Below are 19016 nucleotides of genomic sequence, written 5' to 3' on the forward strand. Positions count from 1 at the left end.
TACAGTAAATAAATAGATTCAACATCTTTCCGCAGCAGAATTGCAGACTGCACACATGGTACCTTCCCAAAGGAAAAAGTACTACAGCTTATTAGGGCATATATTAGACTTAATATTTACGATATACAAGAATGAATTTTTATATATTTTTACATGAGATGACCACTTTGGTTGTAAGATTCGGTTGTATTTATTAAAACCTAGACATTTTAAATGAGAAACTGTGTGTTGACTGTGTGTTGAGCAGCACCTTTACGGCTGCTGTTGGCTGCTATCTGCAGCAGTTTCCTGATGACGTCACGTGTGTAAACCTTAAAGTCTGCGTAAACGAGGGCGCCTCTTGCCGGGTGCGGTGGCGCGCGCCTGTAATCCAAGCTACCGGGAGGCTGAGGCTGGCGGATCGTTTGAGCTCAGGAGCTCTGAGCTGCAGCGGACTATGCCGATCGGGTGTCCGCACTAAGTTCGGTATCGATATGGTGCTCCTGGGGGAGCTCGGGACCACCAGGTCGCCTAAGGAGGGGTGCACCGGCCCAGGTCGGAAACGGAGCAGGTCAAAGCCCCCGTGCCGCTCAGTAGTGGGATCGCGCCTGTGAATAGACGCTGTAGTGCAGCCTGAGTAATACAGCGGGACCCAGTCTTTTTATACTCTTTCTCCTCATATATCCTCACACATCACGTTTTTACAGCTTGTAACACCTTTTTTTGTCATCACCATGTGAGCCAGCATGTGAGTATTGATGTTTGTTGGTCCATCACCGCCTCCATCTGGATCACAGGAGAAAAATAAAAGAAACAACGTTTCAACAAGTTTCTTCTTTCTCCACTGCAGAGTACCTCTGTCAGCATTTTTCTCTTTCTTTCTGCTGGTCTATATTTATTCGAGCACAGTGGTAAAAGGATTTAAAATACCACACCTCATAGGGAAATATAGCACATTTTTACAAATAGAACAGAATAGAAAAATCCTTTAATTGTCCCACAAGGGGAAATTTGGTTGTAACAGCAGCAAAAAACACCGTCTGGTTGTTGAGTTTGTTTGAGTTTGTTTTCACCCTCAAATGAGCTGCCTGCTTCTGCTCTACAAAAAAACACACAATATAATATTATATATATATATATATATATTATATATATATATATATATTTTTTTTTTTTTTTTTTTTTTTTTTTTTTTTTACAGAAACACATATTTACATCATGGACAATATACAAAAACAGAGTACTGTACAGTTATTAAGATTGAAGTACAGATGAAAGTGGAAAACCCAGGTTTTATTGCGCAAACAGAGCAGGGTACTGGAAGATGTTTAAATAATTAAGAATATTTACAAAATGTACAGATTGTGCATTGTACCTGTGCATCAAAAGGTAAATGTAACTTCCAATATGTCAGTATATATAAACTGAGAAAAATAATGTGCAAGTTATAACAGTAGTAGTTGTTCAGTTGATTAGTGGAAATTACAGCGCTGATGTAAACACCTATGTGTGTTGGGAGCAAACCTTATGTACATAAGATTTTAATTTTTATCTTTTATGTTTGTTTAAGTGTAAGTCTGAGGTCCGTGGGAGCACTGCAATTTCAAATGCCCGTGTATGTTTTGTACATTTGGTTTTTGAGTTTGATGGTTCCTTCTTCCCTTGTAATTGCACGGAAATGTAAACTAAATAACTACAATAACAGGTGCTATCATAAAGTGGTTTTTGTTGTTGTTGTTGTTGCTGTTTTTTTACATAACAAAAATGAAACTACGTTTTTCTATAATAAAGTATACAGCGGTGTTTACCACCTGTAGAGCGTGCCTCCCACTGCTGAATCTGATTGGTCGGATCAGCTGCGCTTCTGCTCATTGGCCCGCGCACCCGTCACTCAGGCGGTTGTAGTGGGGTCATTTCAGTCCGGTTTATAGCAGAGTCAGGTCATTCACTGTACTTGAAAAAGGCACTATAATGGCGGGACGTCTTCTTCTCCGAGCTTGTACAACAACACTGCAGCTGAGGAGCGGCGTGCTGGCCCCGCTGCACCGTTCAATGGCCACAGTGAGAGGTAGGACTCCGTATTTACGACAGGAGACGTGACTTCACAGGCCTCCGCAGTGCGTTACAGCCACAGCTGTCACCGCTCACTCGACTTAGTGCGAAAAGCGAAAGGCTGGTTATATTGGCAATTTTAGCGGCGTCTTTATTGTTTAGTTTGGTAGCTGACAAGTTAGTAACAAGGAGTTTGCAGTACGTGCTAGCTAGCTACCGCCAGTGTTTTATTTACATCAAAAAGAAACACCTGTGTACATATTTATTTAAAGAAGTAAAACATATTTGTGGGAGGCCTAAGTGCTTTGAGATACACAAAGTCCCTACCTAAATACGACTATAAAGTACACCTTAAAAAAAAATGAAGGTCATTTGGACTTTAGCGAGTGGAAAGGCCTTTGATAGACCCACCTCCTTTGGCAGACTCCGTTGGGCAGGTGCCAGCACCCTGATAGGGGACAGGAGTGTGTTATTGTGGGAGGCGTCCAATGCTGACGTGCAGGCTTGCCCGCACTCATTACAGAGTTTATTATAGTTCTGTATTTTCTAATTAGTTATAATTTTTATTTCGTTTTGAGCTTTTCTTTTTAATTTAGTTTAGTTTTTGTTCTTAGAAGACGTTTCGTGTTGGTTTCTGTGTTAGTTTTAGTCTTTTTAGTTATTAGTGTGCGGAGGCCATATGCAAGAAGTAAGATTTAAGCAAGTTATTATAGGCTTTTAATATAAAACTGATTTTTTTTAAGCAGCTGAATCAAATACAGATTTTTTGTTTATTATTTGTATATATTATTATCATTTATTCATTTTTTTAATAGAAACCTTTTTGCTATTTAATTTTTCAGGCATACCAACAGATGAAGAACAGGCCACTGGGCTGGAGCGCCGTACCCTCCAGGCCCTCAAACAGGGAAAGGTAGGCTACTGTATACATATGATAATGAACCTGAACTGCACATAAGCTAATTTTTTTCTTTTTCCCGTTTACATCACAGGACCCTTACAGCATCCTGAAACCAAAGCACTATGCTGGTACCAAAGAAGACCCTCACATTGTGCCAGGCATAGGAACCAAGAGGCTGGTGGGATGTCTCTGTAAGTGATGCATAATGAATACAATTTCCCCTTTATGAATCTGTTTTACCAGTGTTAACAACTTTTTCTTTTTTAATTATAACTTTTTAAAAATCTTTGCAGGTGAGGAAGACAACACTGCTATTGTGTGGTTCTGGCTTCATGAGGGAGAGGCCCAGCGCTGTCCTTCCTGTGGTTCCCACTATAAGCTTGTCCATCACGAGTTGCCCCACTGATACCAAAACTAACACACAAAGCCCCCAAATTGGGCAACAACAGACAAGTGTATTTGCCTTCTTTAAGGCCATATTCTGCAGTGTGTGCACATCATTCAACTTGTACAGTTTATGATTAAATTGTGACTTGAAGTGGAATGTGTTGATGGGTATTTTCATGAGAGAACAGACACAGTTAAAATATTAAAGGTTAATTTACTATATAAGCTGGACTTTAAAGGGGACCTATTATTCTGATTTCCAACATATTTTAATCCATCACAGCAGCTTTGTACTGTCAATTAAAAATCATTATTTTTCCTTAATGCAGGCCCTCAGATTTTGTCTCTCTGACTTTAAGGTAACTTTATTTCTGATTGGCTGCCCCTCAAAGGTTTCTATTGCGCATTCGACTACATTTCTGACACCTCAACAGTTGCCCTTGAAGAAATGTGTCATTGTGTCAACAATTAGCCAATCATAGGGAAAAAAAATCACCTTCTTTGGAAGAATGAAGTGATGATATTGTAAATGTGAAATCTAAAAAAATCGCCATTATTTACCGTCTAGATTTTGGCGTAAATAATTACTTTGGCTGTCTTTACCGCTTTCATGAGCCCCTCCACTTGCAGGATGTGAATAGGAAATGGCTGTGTGCCCGAGATGACATCTGCCCTTTGTAACTTCATACAAACCCAAGAGTAGGAAGACGCTGATGCCTAAGCACACGGATTACACATACCTATACTTACCACCTCCTCTGAAACTCTGGTCAGGTGTCATAAGAACATCCATCATCAGAACATATTTGAAAGAAAATAACAAAAAGCAGAATTAACCCCTTTTAAAAACAAAATGTGGTATATTTTTTGTTAAAAAATACCTTCTACAGCAATATTCAAACACAAGGTACTATATTAAAAATAACCAACCTTTCATAAGAACTTCGAACCTTACCAGCAAGTAACCCATTTATTTCAGTGGCTGTACTTTGTTTTTATTTGTGGATTGTTAAGGCAAACAGCCAAGAAAATCCACTCAGCATCTATAGCAAACACTTCGCATTGCTCTCGAGCAAATGTCACAAGAGAACCTTTGTCAAACAAAGTAGATTTACATTGGCTAACAATTTTTGCAACAGGGGATGAAAAAACCCAAACTCCTGTAAAATACGGTGTCACTTTGATGACAAAGCCATGCAGAAAATACTGCTAGAGTGTAGTTTAAAAAATATGTTTCTGTTGACACCTTGTCAGATGTGAATCAGGTCTTATTTTTCTCTATATTTTTTGGGAGGGTGGAATTACGTGGTATTTTGTGGTGTTTGACTACATTTTAAACCAGTAAAAACATAATAGAAGCATCTCACTGTCACAATAAATTAGGTGTTAAGCATTAGAAAAATTTCACTGTATTTTACAGGAGTTTGCCAGTTTATTTATGCCCCTGTGCTGTATATACCAGTAGTTTGCTTCGTCCTATCCAAACATGAATAAAAGCATATCTACATGAGCAATATTAAATGTGAATCAACTTGTGTGGGATTGGGCTTCAAATACTTTGATGGCAAGAAAGCAGCTGGAAAAAAAAAAAATCAACATTAACATGAAAGTCCAGCCGTTCATCTCAGTCACCTTTAGTGTCATGTGGCCTCCTTTTTAATTTTTATTTTTTTCAACTTGTGTTTGACTCATCCAGACTGAGAAGTCTGCAAAAAACCATCTGGGAATGTGGTTGCCATCAACAGTCTCAACATGGATTTTTATGTTCTATCAGGCAAGATTGAAGCCTTGATTGTGATCTATAGCCTGTAGCAGCTTCTCACGGAGCATTTCTAGACTTGTGTACTTGGGCAGGTCCAGCAGGTTGAAGCAGGTGTGGGCGACAGGTAAGTAATGCTCCCCTCCACCAGTAGGCTGGATCACCAGTTTCAAGCTTTTCATGCCCAAGATGGGGATGCGGTCACTTCCAGTGAGGAACACTGTAAAGACAAGATTTTTGTTTCTCTTCACTCTTCAAGGTCCGCATGTAACATGCAAACTCACACAAAATTAATGAAATTAACTTTTCTGCTGTTTAGGGCAACACTTACAGAGAAACTGTTTTTTCTTCTCCAATGGAAGATTGTGAAACACCTCCCAGAAAAGCCTGATTGTAGGGTGGTCTGTCCAGTACTCCCCTTTGTACTCAGTAGTCTATGAGCAAAAGAGCATAAACAAAAATGATTTTCATAATCCATCTTATAATGTACAAGGCTCACTTTAAAAAGTGAGATTCACAGTGGCCACTGGGGCTTTTAAATGATGTATTGACTGAGAAACCAAGGATACTGCACACTCTTACATCAGCAACCTGCCAATCACACCATACCGGCAAATGTTTCCTTAATTCACAAAATGAAGATTATACTGTATTAGATGGAATGTTAAACTAGCATACAAGACCATAAACTAAATTCGTAAAATGTTTACTGAGGTAATAAATCAAGTGGGACATAAGGAAATTTCAATACAGCTAGAGGAGTCGCCCCCTGCTGGACACTAGGAAGAATACATCTTTCATAGTCCTAAAGGCTATGCAGATATTTTCTTCACATTGCGTGGCCAGATGCAATTTTTACTAATCACTATTTAATACAAAACCTTTTCAAGCTCCATCCAGTCATAGTTGGTATTGCCGATAACCATGGCTTGCAGTTCGTTTGGCTGGAACAGTTCTAAAACTTTCCCACCGCACACTTTGTGGAAGCCTGAATAGAAGCACTCGAAGAGTGGAGCTACCGATGTGTTGAAAACATAGTCTACATAGGCACTGACGAAATCTTGCCTAGAGGAGAAGAAAGTAAGAAAAATGAGAGTAACGTGAATGTTTCAACAACAGTCCAAAATATTCATGAATCCCTTAGTGGATAACTGCTAATGGATAAATATCAGGACAACTTTAATAAATAAATAAAAAAAATCTTTACCTGTTTGACATATTGACGTTAATGTTTTCCCCATTTGGTACAAGCTCCAAAACCTCTGTGGCACCGTAGTTTTCCTCTGTGATCTGAAAAAATAAAAAATAAAAATCATATGATAGGTGGATGACACAACTTACTTAAACCACAGCAGAAAATGTTGATAGTCAATCATCTTACTGTGAAATTCAAGCAGAAGGTTTCCTCAAGGTCATCTTCTGTGTAGTCTAGTAGCTGCTGCAGACTCCTGGATGAACAGGAACACAATTCCCTGTGTGATTACTGTGGCATTGAAAGGTTTAGATGACGTTAAGACAATGCCAAGGTAAACTACCATTCATAAACATATTAAATGGAAACCTCAGGTGACTGTTCCTTGATCTGACCTTCCCACATCTGGCATTAGCTCTTTCAGGTCTTCTAGCGTTGGCTTCTTCTTCAGAAGCTTCTTGTAAAGGGCCAAGGGGAAGTTGAGCTCAACGATGGTGAGATTGTAGATGGCCAGACCGCAGATGACCCCGATGAGGTTGAACAAGTCAATGTCCTCAAATGTCTGCAAGGGACAGTCGGTGATTGTCAGCATTTAATCGAGGAAGGTTTTCACAAAGATCACGCGGAGATGCCGCCTGGTTTAAAGCAAGTACCTTGTTTGAAAACCAGATGAGGCGAGACTCCTCGTAGTAACGAAACATTCCGTATTTGGGATCAAGCAGCTCTTTCATGATCAGAAGGAAGAACTCCTTTCTCACGCCGCCTGCATCGACGGCCTCTTCTCCCACAAAGATCACCTGCCACAAACATCACAAGTAAGTCACAGTACCGTTTGAACCTGGCATACTCTGTGGGTTCATTACCATGAGCAGCATCTTTCACATTCATATATGTATTTTCATTCATAACTAGGAACTTCATCCTAAGTGTACTTGATTTAAATTTGGCTGTTAGCTCGTTCAGTTGTCTTCGTTGTCAAGACCACGGCTCCTGCGATACTTAGCGATCGCTACCTGGAAATCCTGTTCCAACCACTTGCACCACTCTGTGTGCTCGCTGGATCACCACTTCTGTGTCGAAATTGTGAGGAGTTGAGACAGAATCTACAGTTTTGAACCTTAAGAACGGATTTACCATTCGCAACACTGTAAAAAAAAGGCCTAGCATGCTTTAAGTCAAGCTTGTGACCTAATGTTGATGCTACGTTTGGACGTTGTGGACTCATAAACCTGAAGAGTGCCTTTTTTACACTCTCTAGCTCTTAGCTGTATGATGTTTCCTCCCTGAGTTAGTGGTGTCGTTGTAGACTGCAAGGAGGTCCATGTTGAAATCACACACGCACATGTGCATGTTGTCAGAACGGGACTTCCTGGAAACGATCCAATAATAGCACAAGTACTGGAAGGGATCCAGAGTTTACAAGAACATGACTGGAATGGAAATGGTGGCCAAATTTAAATCAGGTTTGGGTTATGCTGCTTCTTTTTTTTAAAGCTTCAAACTTAAATGCTGTTTCTACCTTTAGTGGCTTCTTATAGTCAACATTCTTAGACTTCCTGAGCACTTCCATAGTGTCTCCAACAATGTTTTCCCTGCGAACGATGAGGATGAGGCACGGGTTGACGGATTCCACAGCCGGTAGGAACATGGAGCTGAAATTTTGCATCTGTGCCTGGTCCACTGCCATCTGTTAATACAGAAAACACATGATTATGAAGCGATTAGTGAGAATAAAGGTAAGAAACTGCCTTTAAGAGGTTTAGTGAGTAGTACCTGCATCTGTAAGACAGCATCTGTCTGAAGGAGTGTAGTCTTTGCTTGGGCATCAAATACAAAGGGATACTTGCACAGAGTCACCACACCATCATGTCCCTGGGGATAGAGCATAAACAAAAAGTTCACATCAAAACCTTAACATAGAAAGATGTATTACTGAATCGCAGAGCCAACATCCACAGCAGACTCACCATTGGGTACATCTGCCTCTGAAGCCATGTGACATAGTCATTTCGGATGTCTATCAGGTTGTCCAACTCATGAATGTAGAACTTGCCATACTGAATGATGTGTCCCGCTTTCTCGCTCACCTGAAGCAAGAAGTGGGAGAGACTGCCACTTGTAGTCCTTTAAAGAAGGATATAATGTGCAGCAGGAATTTAACACTGCACCTTTTTCCTCACCTTGTGTAGGATTTCCAGGAGTCGCAGCGACGTGTCCAGAAAACAGGTGAAAATTCTCTGCTCTACTGCGGGAATGCCCACCTTGTGCATCTGCAGCAGATACACCACCACTTCCTTGTACAGTTCAACTAGCCGCTGGAAGACTGGGGACTCAAACGTAGACCACCAGTTTCCTGCAAATACATGAGCAAACACTAAATTTGTGCTCCTCAAAACCCTTTTAAGACAGTGTAAAGTGCTCATTTTTCCCAGTCCTAACTACACCATCTGGAATTTAATTCCTGCATAAGATTTATGACAAATATAAACTATTTTAAGACCTTATTTTCCTGAACAATAAGGTCTTAAGTATAGTATGTAGTACATATGTAGTATGGAAAGCTTAAAGAAACTCCTACCTACCTAGTACCTTCAGTGGAGCCTCTTTTAGGCTGATGACTGATTTGGCAAATGGGATAGAGATGGTGACGTAGTTATTTCGGTTAGTGAAGAGAGGGCATTCTGGAAGAGTGAGGTAGAGTCTCAGGGCTTCGATGTCTGGAGGAGAATTGTTTAGCCTGGGAATGAGGTTCTTCTCCAGACTAGCAGCAATCTGAGGCAGACAGACGAAGGGAAACAGGTCTGTTATGATTAATGTGATAATCCTGAATGCATACAAACTGCTGATGAGGTGTGGGGTAAAGTGCAACAATAACACACTGAATGGACCAGAGTACCGGAAATAACTGGAGCCGACACAGTAATAAAACGTCACTGGGGACATTTACACTATAAAAACATCTTCTGGTCAGGTACCAAATCAAAATAATATGAACGTCGTTGACAAGACAGCAGATGAGCAAAGGTCATAAACACTGTTGAAGAGTATGAGGAATGAAAAAGAAACTCCAAGTCAGAGGAACTTCACCAGTCAGAGAAAATATATTAGTGCCCAAGTATTTGGCATGGCACTGACACGACACAGAATGCAGTTTTGAATTACAGTGAAGAATCCAGAATTTAGTCCCCTCCAAGACCTTGAATTGAACAAGTAAAAGGAGATGGATGGGTGGATGGAACTATATTATATGTGGCCACTGACCTGCTGAGCAATCTCAGGGTGACCCTCTTGGATTACTTTGTTGAAGAGCAGGCGAGCCATGTTCATATCCACCCCTGAACATTTACTGCTGGTACTGTAGTGATCTGGATGACTGCGTTTATAAAAAAGAAGGAAAAAACAAAATCAGCACTCAGAATGAGATAATTACAAAAACGCTAGGCAATAACTATAACAATACATCTATATATATATATATATTATGTATTGTTATATTATGTATATATATATATAATAATATATATTAATCTAAAGTTCTAAACTGATCGGACAGTGCTTCAGAGTGCAGATGGTTAATGAGCTGAAGCACACTTCAAAAGCAGCCCAAAGGTTTCTCAAAGCAAAGAAACAGGATATGCTTCAGTGGCCAAATCAGAATCTGATCTCAACCCAGGAGAGCACGCTTTTTATCTGGTCAAAGCGGTGACAACAGAACAAGCTCTAGATTTACCATGACAGCAGACAAGTGTCAGTACTGAATGTTGTTATCGTTGAGCTTCCTGCTTTCATGGCTAAAACTGTGGCCATCTCAATTTCATGTTTTTATATAGCCTACCAAACTCGTGCATTCACCTGGCTCATATGACGGGAGCAGCTTAAGAAAGCTTTAATTATCTAATTAGAGAGTAAATAAACAAGAAAGTCAGCAAAAAAAAAGTGTTGATTTTAAAGTAAATCAGTCAAAATGATTTTTCTGACTAGATTATGACTTTTGAAATATCTGGAGTGCATTTACCTCATTGACAGGAAAGACCCATTTAGGCAGCTTGCTGAGGAGAACACGAGGTCGATCTCACTAAGGAAACCAGAAAAGGCAAATAATTACTGTGTAAATCTCCAAAAAGGATCTGGTAATTTGATTCTACTCAAACACACCATGTCTAAAACAAACTAAAACTCCAATATGCCGAGGATCTACTGAGGGGGAAAAAAAGAAGAAGAAAACTTTACTTGGAGATGTCGAGCGGGAGTCTTCCTTGTGAGTGGTTCAACCATTTTTGTATGAGATCCTCATTCAAGGAGTAAATCTTTCTCTGGGGATCTTGTATCCTTGTGTCATCTCCGTTCTGAAGGCTCTGCACCAAAAAGTATAAAAGTTAGACAAAAAAACCCTGAAAAATGTAAACCTGTGTAAATAAAACTGAGTGAAGAAACAGATCAGATGTGTGTAAAAACAGTATTCACAGCTATCTGCGGCACATTTTAGAAGAAGGTGCTTCTAAGAAAAGAAAAAAAGTGACACACATCCTCATTACAAATTAAATTCTGCTTGAAAAATCATCATACGCTACATGGCAACGTGTTTTAAAACCAACACCAGCTTGCATTGACTGTCGGGGATCAGCTGGAGCAGTCTGCTTTAATTAGATTGACAAACGCAATTCTGTTTCCTGGAATTCGAAAACTTTAATTACAAGATTTTAACTTGAAGTCATTTTCTTATTTTTCAAATTTCTTATGGTTTTACTGGTACGTTTCGCCTTCTTTAACTCATGTGAATGGTGACGTTGTCAAACAACGCTGTGGTATAAAATTACACGCGAACCCACGTGCTAAGATTTTTTTTTAAATTCCAGATAATTACAGGTTGTGTCTGGAAATATTTACAATCTCAGCTCATCTGCCTGACATTGCTCTCACTCCCCAGCAGTGATAATAATGCTTTAGTTCAAATCACTGTTGTTCAGCTGCTCACTATTATCGAGTACTGCCAGTACCATTGTTTTTACTGTAGAGTAAAAACGATAGCATTCAGGACAGCTGTGCAATTATTAAAACGTGCTGTACATTTGTAAGCATCTCCATGAAATCTCTGTTTCAGAGGAGAGGGAAAACTTACGTTGGCACTGCAATAGTGAGCAAAGCTTTGATCTCCTCCAGCATAAATCCGTTTGACACAACAGTTCTCCTCTGAATCTGCAAAAGTGAGGGAAAATAGGTTTTTTGTGTTATTAAAACATCTTACCATCGAGTTTTACGTTTGAAATAAACCCATCAAACTAATTATGTAATGTGCTTTTACAACTTCAGATTAAAGCTAATAAATCTCCACGTTCAGATGGATACACAGCAGAATTATAGAAAACGTAGTCAGAGAAAACGTAAATGGAGAACCCTATCGATTAATACATTTGACTGCTTATGATTCAAACTTTACACCCCTCAAAAATGGAAGGATGTTTTGGTTTTACATTTGCTGTCCCCTCACCTGTATCTGTTGCAGTGCTGGCGACTACCCAGGGACCTTTAACAAGAGCAGGGCTTTTTCTGTTGGAAGTGGACCGTGTGCCAAGCTGCCCGTTCCCTCCGAGCCCAAATGAATCCATCTTCCCCGATGACGGCGTGAAAGCCAGCGTGTGTTGCCTTGACCGCACAGCAATTTGAAACGTTACTAGCAGCCTTGTGACTTTTCAGTATAATTCACTGACGTTGTATTTTAGATAAACGCGCAAAAACAAAGTCGATTTTACCTTCCACATGCAATCTGTGTGACTACATTTCCCATGAGCTCAAACACTTTTCTGGGGTTTATTTCATGATTTGTAGAGTTATGCCCAAGCTGTCCATATCCTCCTGCTCCAAATGTGAACACGCCCCCTTCCTGCATTTAAAAACAACAGAACCAATTATTCCGACCTTCAAAAGGGTTAGCACTGTGCTAACTTGCTAAGGCCAAAGTGTTAGCAAAGACCACTGAACATGAGGCTTGAAGAGACAGAGAGGCATGAAAGACAGCTGTCGTGTTAATGATTTCAGTCTAGTTTTTCCTTAACCAGAAACAGCTAGATTAGTAATGGCACATGCCAGGAGGGGGATTATTTTAACACCCAAGTCTTACAGCAGGGGTCCTCCTCCTCTACAGCGTCAGGCCACTACTGAAACAAACTTACTGCGTCTGGGCACCTGGACAGGAAATGGGCATTTTTATCCACCGCTCGAGAAGATTTAAAACTTCACTATTTAACAAACCAAAAAACATTCCAGGTTCTAAATAACGATCCCAACTCATCTATTCTTTTCTAAAAATTAGAAGTAAACGCAGAAATGGCATTACTTATGAGCCTAATTACTGAAGACTATTCATAAAAGAAGACTACATGATGAGCATGATTACCCACTGAAAACGTATAATGCTTTTCCCTGTGTAGAAGAGGTCACACCTCGTACTTGTACCAAAACATGTTGACATCACACCTCATGAAGACCCTGAAGAGACTTATCCTGGACCAGCTTCCAGCACATGGTCAGATCCCTTCCAGTCCTTGACCTGCTCAACAGGGCCTACATCCACCCAGCGCTGTGAGGGTCATGTTTTGATTTCTCCAGTGTGTTCACCACCACCAGCTCGGCTCTGCTGGGTGGATGCCTTGGCAGTGACCTGGATAGTTGGCTCACTGATCTGCAAACCACCTGCAGCACCATGTTGGACAGCAACACCGAAGCCCAGCAGGGGACTGTCCTCTCTCCCTTTCCCTTCACCATGTACACCACAGCCTTCAGCACTGCACAGACACCTGCCACCTTCACAGGTTTCTAATGACTCTGCAGTAGTGATGTATCACACAAGGTGATGAGGAAGAGCATGGGGGTTGTGGATGTGAGAAGGGTTAGAATGCTGGTCACCCCTATTTCCATCCATGTGGTTTGGGTGCAGACAGGATAAAAATACCTCAGTGTTCAGGCCCTCTACAAGAAGAGTCATCTCTATTTTCTTGGATGATTCCTTTAAAATCTAATGGATGACCCAGGATGTTTTGAGTCTGTAATGGCCACTGCCATCCTCTATGCTGTGGTGGGCTGGGGCAGCATGATACCAGCAGACTCAAACCGATCCACAAGGCCAGTATTATAGGTGCAGAGCTCGACTCTGACAGCAGATGTCAGATGATAGCCGACAATCCTTCACGTTCATTCCATGACTTGCAGGACAGTAACAGGAGCAAAACCTCACTGCACTAAAACGCCACAGGAAATGATTTATAACTGCGATGATCAAACTTCATATCTTCCCCTTATGACACCTGGACTATTTTTACTTCTCATATTTTCTTTATATTGTACATACTATTGTTTAACTTTGGAGTATTTATTTTAACATAATTCACCATTGGTGGAGCATCTTAGTTTTATAAGGATGGTTTACATTTTTTTATGATTTCTTTCCATTTTCTACCTTTCATATCATTTGCTTGAGAGTCTGTGACAAAGCAATTTCCCCCTGTCATTATAAAAGTATTCTGACTCTGATATAAACTGTTACAATGGAGGGTGCTCAGACGAAATGCCTGCAGCATCAAATAATGAGCTCAGTATGTGCGCAAGTAATCCCAGTGAGCCAAATGCTCAGGCAGTTTCAGGCAGTTTATTCTATATCAGCATGATGTCAGTGAGTGCAGACATCCCTAATATAGTCATCTCAGGCGTATAGCTTTGGCCGTGAAGCCACACTGATGTGTTAGTCAAGCCTTCGGTATGAGGGGCAGCCAATCAGAAGACACTTGGCTAAATGGGAGGGGAGCTAAGGAATATAAAAAAAGAAGAAAGAAAGAAAGCTCGTTTTAAGCAGTAGAGGAACCCAGAAACTGCACCTACAGCACCCGTGGGTGCTGAACAGTTTGTTCATCTGACAACAGCTTAATATTTTTCTAAAGGAGAGCTTTTAAACATCTGTGTGACAAAGCAAAACACTGAAATCTTAATGTATGGCAGATTTAATGTACTGCAGTGATACTGGGATGTTTTCTAACTGGTCGCTTGGCAGCAGCTGTCTCTGAGCAGTATGCAAACTGGAGAGCGAGGACACAACACACTGACTGTGACAAGTGATGCATCTGTAATCCTGCTTGGCTGCTGTTTGGGATCAGTTAAGAAAATGTAACACATATACACTGGCAGATTAAAAACAACAACAACAACAACAGCAATGAATTAGGAAGAAGGTAAAGAAAGCATAACCCAGCATGGGAGTAAATCCCAGTAAAAGTCCAAGGCCCAGTTTAATGATTTTAAGCCTAAGAATTAAAACCATTAATTAGATTTAAAAGAGCCACTTTTAAATCTAATCATTAATCCCACAGTTTCAAATTTCGGTCTTCTGTACACACAACGCTGCAGATCTATCAAAGAACCAAAAAGTATGCAACTTAACTTGGTCAGTGCAGCCGTGTGATCTTCTCCACAGCAAATGTAAATCACTCTCTGTGATCTGAGGGACTTCAGGAGGGCCGGGAAATACCGATCTGAAAAAGACGTCCTGAAAATTAGTCAAAGTTTCGGGTTTGAATGTACACCGGCACCTTCTAACCTTCTACCACTCACCGTTGCAGTCGTTGAGACCAAGCTGACCGAAATTGTTGCGCCCCCAACCGAACACAGCTCCCGAGGGAGTGAGGGCAAAGCTATGTGCTCCACCTGCTGATATTTGAGCAAAAGGAATGCCCTGCAGAGACTGAATCATCTGGGGTGTGGAAATGCTCTGTCCGTTGATTCCTAACCCAAGTTGGCCATATCGATTCTGGCCCCATGAGAAGATGTGGCCCCCTGTGTTAAAAACGCATATATAATTGAAACAGCTTAACATGACATAAACACTGTAAGCTGCTCTGGATATGTGCTAAGTGCAAACCATTCCTCACCCTTTGAAAGTGCATGGGAGTGCCAGTACCCACAGGCTACCTGAGCAATTTGAACATCTGACAAAGTCTTGATGTTTCTTTTCATACAGAGGAAAAAGAGAGAGAGAAGAATGGCTATATTAGGTCTTTTCATGGTGCCTTTACAAAACAAAGGATGAGCAAGTAGTGCGTTAAGTAGGACACACAGGGGTTTCCTGATAGTTGATGAATTTACCTAGGCACGCGAACACATTCTTCAAAGTTATTTAATCCCAGCTGTCCATCTGAACCAAGACCCCACGAGAAAACCTGTCCTTTGTCATTTAGGGCGAGTGTATGGGCCTCTCCACATGATACAGCCACTATGATCTGTGCATCCAAGGCCACAACTTGCTCTAATAGATGACATAAACAAGTGCTTGCACAGTGAGCAACTTTAAAAAACAAAACAAAAAACCCCAATGTTTTATTAGAAAAACAAGCAAACAAACAAACAGCAGACATCACCAACCGGGTTTCTTTCTGGCTTTCTCATGTCCAAGCTGCCCAAGATCATTGCAGCCACAGGTATACACCGTCCCGTCCTCCAGCAGGAAAGCTGTGTGTCTGCGGCCACACCCCACATCACTCACTTGCTTCCCGTGAAAGAATTCACATTTTCTTGGCTCAACCACAATCTCTTCATCAATCCCACCCAAGCCCAGTTGTCCATAGGAAGCATTTCCCCAGCACAGCATTGTAGTTCTCCCTTTAGCTGCACGCAAAAGCAGGATCTCAGGCTCTGTGAAGAAGACACTTGGGCTAATATAACCTTCCAGAGTATAGTCACATATCCCCCGTTTCATTTGCAAGGTGTAATCTAGCTGGTATCACCTAGCAAAGCCGAAAGAGGCAAAACAACATCATCGCCACATGAAACAGACGCAAGCCTGCGGTCAGATTAAGTCATGACTTCAGGATCGTACACCTACATATATATATGTGTGTGTATATATAGCGAGAGCACTAGTACGTTGCAGTCTAAACTGACCATGTAAACAGATTAGCCTAGTAAGCTACAGTTAACGGTGTTGGGTGAGTTCCGTTAGGGTTGCTAAAATCGTCAAATAACACCACTTCCGTCGCGGGCGGCTGGGTTTACAAATTAAAGCACATGCCAAAACGTGTTTAAATACCAGTATTGCCAATAACTGTATGTACCCCTACGATTTACACTCTCATAAACATAATTAATAAACTTACACATTTCTTTCTGGGTCACAAATGTATGCATTTATAATATTGTAAGCGGAAGTATAACTCTTGTCCGTAATGTTAGCACACGCTAGCATGCACCTTGACGAATACAGGCGAGGTAGATCATTTCAGACTGATGGCACTTGACCAACTTAAGGACAGTACTTAAAATTATCATAGTGCGATTGGAAATTATTTTAAGAAACATATATGTTTAAGCACTCGGCACGTGGTACATGGCTGACTTATACAGACAGTCCTGATATAGCAAGCTAACGTTTGTCAGACCCAAAGACTTTATGTCTGTGTTTGGAACATAACGTACTTAAGAGTTCATTCAGAAACCTGAAGTGACTTCACAGCTGAGTATCTGAACTTAAAGCCCCGCTATTCTTTACTGTTCCGCTAAAAACACAAGTTTAACAACTTACAGCCAGGTGTCTCTTATGTTAGAGCCAAGAGCAAATCTTACCAAAGCCACCAGACCCGACAAGTTTATGATCTGCCAGTGCCTTGTTCGTTAGTTAGTCCGACTGTTAAAAACACACATTACAGCACGCTGCTGTCCAAAGACAACTCCCAGGTAAAACCCTACTTAACGCGTTTCTTGGCCGTACAGCAGTTGTTGACAGAGCATCGGAGTGGTTACATTAAAGCAGTCGTCTCAAACTCTGGATGTCCGTTATGTCCTTTTAGAAATAAAAGTGTTTTTATAATAGCAGAGTGGAGAAGAGTACAAGATAGTTAAAATATATACATAAGAGTCCCGAAATGTCCAAAACACGGTCAAGGAGATTTGAATACTTCTCTGAAAGACGCGTAGAGAAGCTCTACACATAAACGCTGTAAGGCTTAATTTGAAGGCAGCTTACAATACCGGAAGTATTAACAGCGTTTTCACGCATTTTCCTTCAGGGACGTGAAGAAATGTCGCGAAGCTGCCGAAATGTTCTAGAGCGAGCGCATCCGCGCATGCGTATACCGGCTGCGCTGTACTACCTTTACCTAGTTATGAAAACACGGAGGTTACTCTCCTAGTCCCCGAACTCCATATTCATACACACACATGCACACACACACACACACACACACACAGACCTCCCCGTTTTCTTTTTCTTGAATGTTTCGCGTTCATACAGCGCACACACGGCATTTATTTGTTATTAATTAGTAAGTAAAAGAAGGAAAGTGAAAGCGCGAAAGACTACTACTGAAGTGCGTAGTATGAACTAGCAAAAGAAAAGTCCACAAATGAATACATTCGAAATAACAACACATATAACGGTATTCAAGATTAAATGTTAATTAATATGTAAGTACATATAAATATATAATACAAGCACATTTTGAATGTGACTATAAGTTGCAGATGTATGTGATTAAATGTGAGGCGTTATAAAAAAGTGTTATATCTGCATTCTAATCGCAGATATTTTATTTACCTGTAGTTTTGTTCATCTTATGTAATCAGGCTGTAAGTATACTAGAAGAATCTCGAACTTCTACCGGTGTCGTGTCTTTTTCCAAAACCATGTTCGCCAACTTGAGCTGGTTCACAACCACCGGGCTCCCCCTGGTGGAGAGCAAACTCACTTACTCCGATTCAACAAACAAACAAATAGACTGTGTCACCTTCATTAAGATAAGATAAAATACGAGAAGAAGAGAAAATGTAACTTTAAATACAAGGTAAACTCAACAAACATATTAAAAAAGTAGGCATTAAGAGACTCAAATATGTATATATTTTAAAATAATGAAAACAGCAATGCAGCTAATGAGGACATCAAATCAATGTAATTCTCTTTTTTATCATCTGGTTTTAAAAGAGCTTTTTGCACCAGTTAAAAATAGATTGGACATTTCCTTGATGTACAGTAAGCTTCTGTAACAGAGATCCACATCTGTTCATTCAAAATCCGGCGAACACAGCTAGGTTTCAGACCAAACTTTTGTTTGACTGAATGGTTTAAAAGGAGATGAAAAGTCAGATAGATTCATATCATTCAAACTCCATCTGCTGGTGCACAATGCCATTTATCAGTCTGTCTGTCTCTTTTTGTGTTATCTAATTTCTTTTATACTGCAATATACTACACATAAAATATGAAAATGTTTATTTGCATTTGTGTAAAATGTAAATGCAAACAAAATGCAACGATTTGCAAAGCTGTCAAACCCATATTTTATACTCGTCACATGTTTAAACAGAGACATTTTAATATTTCACAAAAAATATTATCTCATTTTAAATTTGATGGCAAAAACATGTCTCAAAAAAGCTGGGATTGGGACAACAAAATGCTGGAACGATTTTACATCATACAGTATCATCAAAAGAATCAGAGAATGTGGAGAAATCTTTGTATTCATGGGACAATACTGGACAGCCTCTGGCCTTTGGGCCCTCAGGAAACACAGGCATTAAAAACAGGCATTATTGTGTCATGGAAATCAATGCATGGAGGCAGGAACACTTCCAGAAAATACTATCTGTGAACACAGTTCACCATTAATACAGGTTATATCATACAAAGAAGAAGCCATATGTATGCATCTCTCATTCAAATCTCTTTAAAATGAAACTGAGCTTGTACTGAAAACAAACAATGCTAT

General features: G+C 40.3%; 2 protein-coding genes across 6 annotated transcripts; one reads left to right on the forward strand and one right to left on the reverse strand.

Annotated features, from left to right (window-relative positions):
* Positions 1 to 1713: 1713 nt before the first annotated feature.
* Positions 1714 to 17968, reverse strand: herc4 (HECT and RLD domain containing E3 ubiquitin protein ligase 4). 5 transcript variants are annotated; one of them, XR_006054631.1, is made up of 24 exons: positions 15676 to 17722; positions 15400 to 15559; positions 15186 to 15262; positions 14869 to 15090; positions 14698 to 14789; positions 12021 to 12151; positions 11759 to 11913; positions 11390 to 11466; positions 10501 to 10625; positions 10286 to 10345; positions 9532 to 9643; positions 8853 to 9042; positions 8451 to 8623; positions 8238 to 8357; positions 8044 to 8142; positions 7790 to 7957; positions 6924 to 7067; positions 6666 to 6832; positions 6460 to 6526; positions 6286 to 6368; positions 5960 to 6143; positions 5410 to 5512; positions 4952 to 5298; positions 1714 to 4085 (listed from the first exon to the last, which is right to left on the reverse strand). XR_006054631.1 is itself a non-coding variant. In XM_005927089.3 (24 exons), the coding sequence occupies exons 1-24, from the start codon at positions 17856 to 17858 to the stop codon at positions 5090 to 5092; spliced, it is 3204 nt and encodes a 1067-aa protein (XP_005927151.1). In that variant the 5' UTR covers positions 17859 to 17968; the 3' UTR covers positions 1714 to 5089. The 5 variants fall into 5 exon arrangements, 3 of the variants coding, with proteins under 3 accessions (XP_005927151.1, XP_005927153.1, XP_014190598.1); XM_005927089.3 differs by adding an exon at positions 17843 to 17968 and having other exon boundaries at positions 1714 to 5298; positions 15676 to 15945; XM_005927091.3 differs by having other exon boundaries at positions 1714 to 5298; positions 15676 to 15945; positions 16873 to 17721.
* Positions 1866 to 3476, forward strand: LOC102292677 (cytochrome c oxidase subunit 5B, mitochondrial). The gene is made up of 4 exons (XM_005927088.3): positions 1866 to 2047; positions 2874 to 2944; positions 3024 to 3123; positions 3226 to 3476. Exons 1-4 carry the CDS (start codon positions 1951 to 1953, stop codon positions 3336 to 3338), a joined length of 381 nt encoding a protein of 126 aa, XP_005927150.1. The 5' UTR covers positions 1866 to 1950; the 3' UTR covers positions 3339 to 3476.
* Positions 17969 to 19016: the final 1048 nt, after the last annotated feature.

The sequence above is a fragment of the Haplochromis burtoni genome, unplaced genomic scaffold (genome assembly GCF_018398535.1).
Source record: "Haplochromis burtoni strain Fernald_Lab_line unplaced genomic scaffold, NCSU_Asbu1 Contig_96, whole genome shotgun sequence".
Classification (NCBI taxonomy): Eukaryota; Metazoa; Chordata; class Actinopteri; order Cichliformes; family Cichlidae; genus Haplochromis; species Haplochromis burtoni.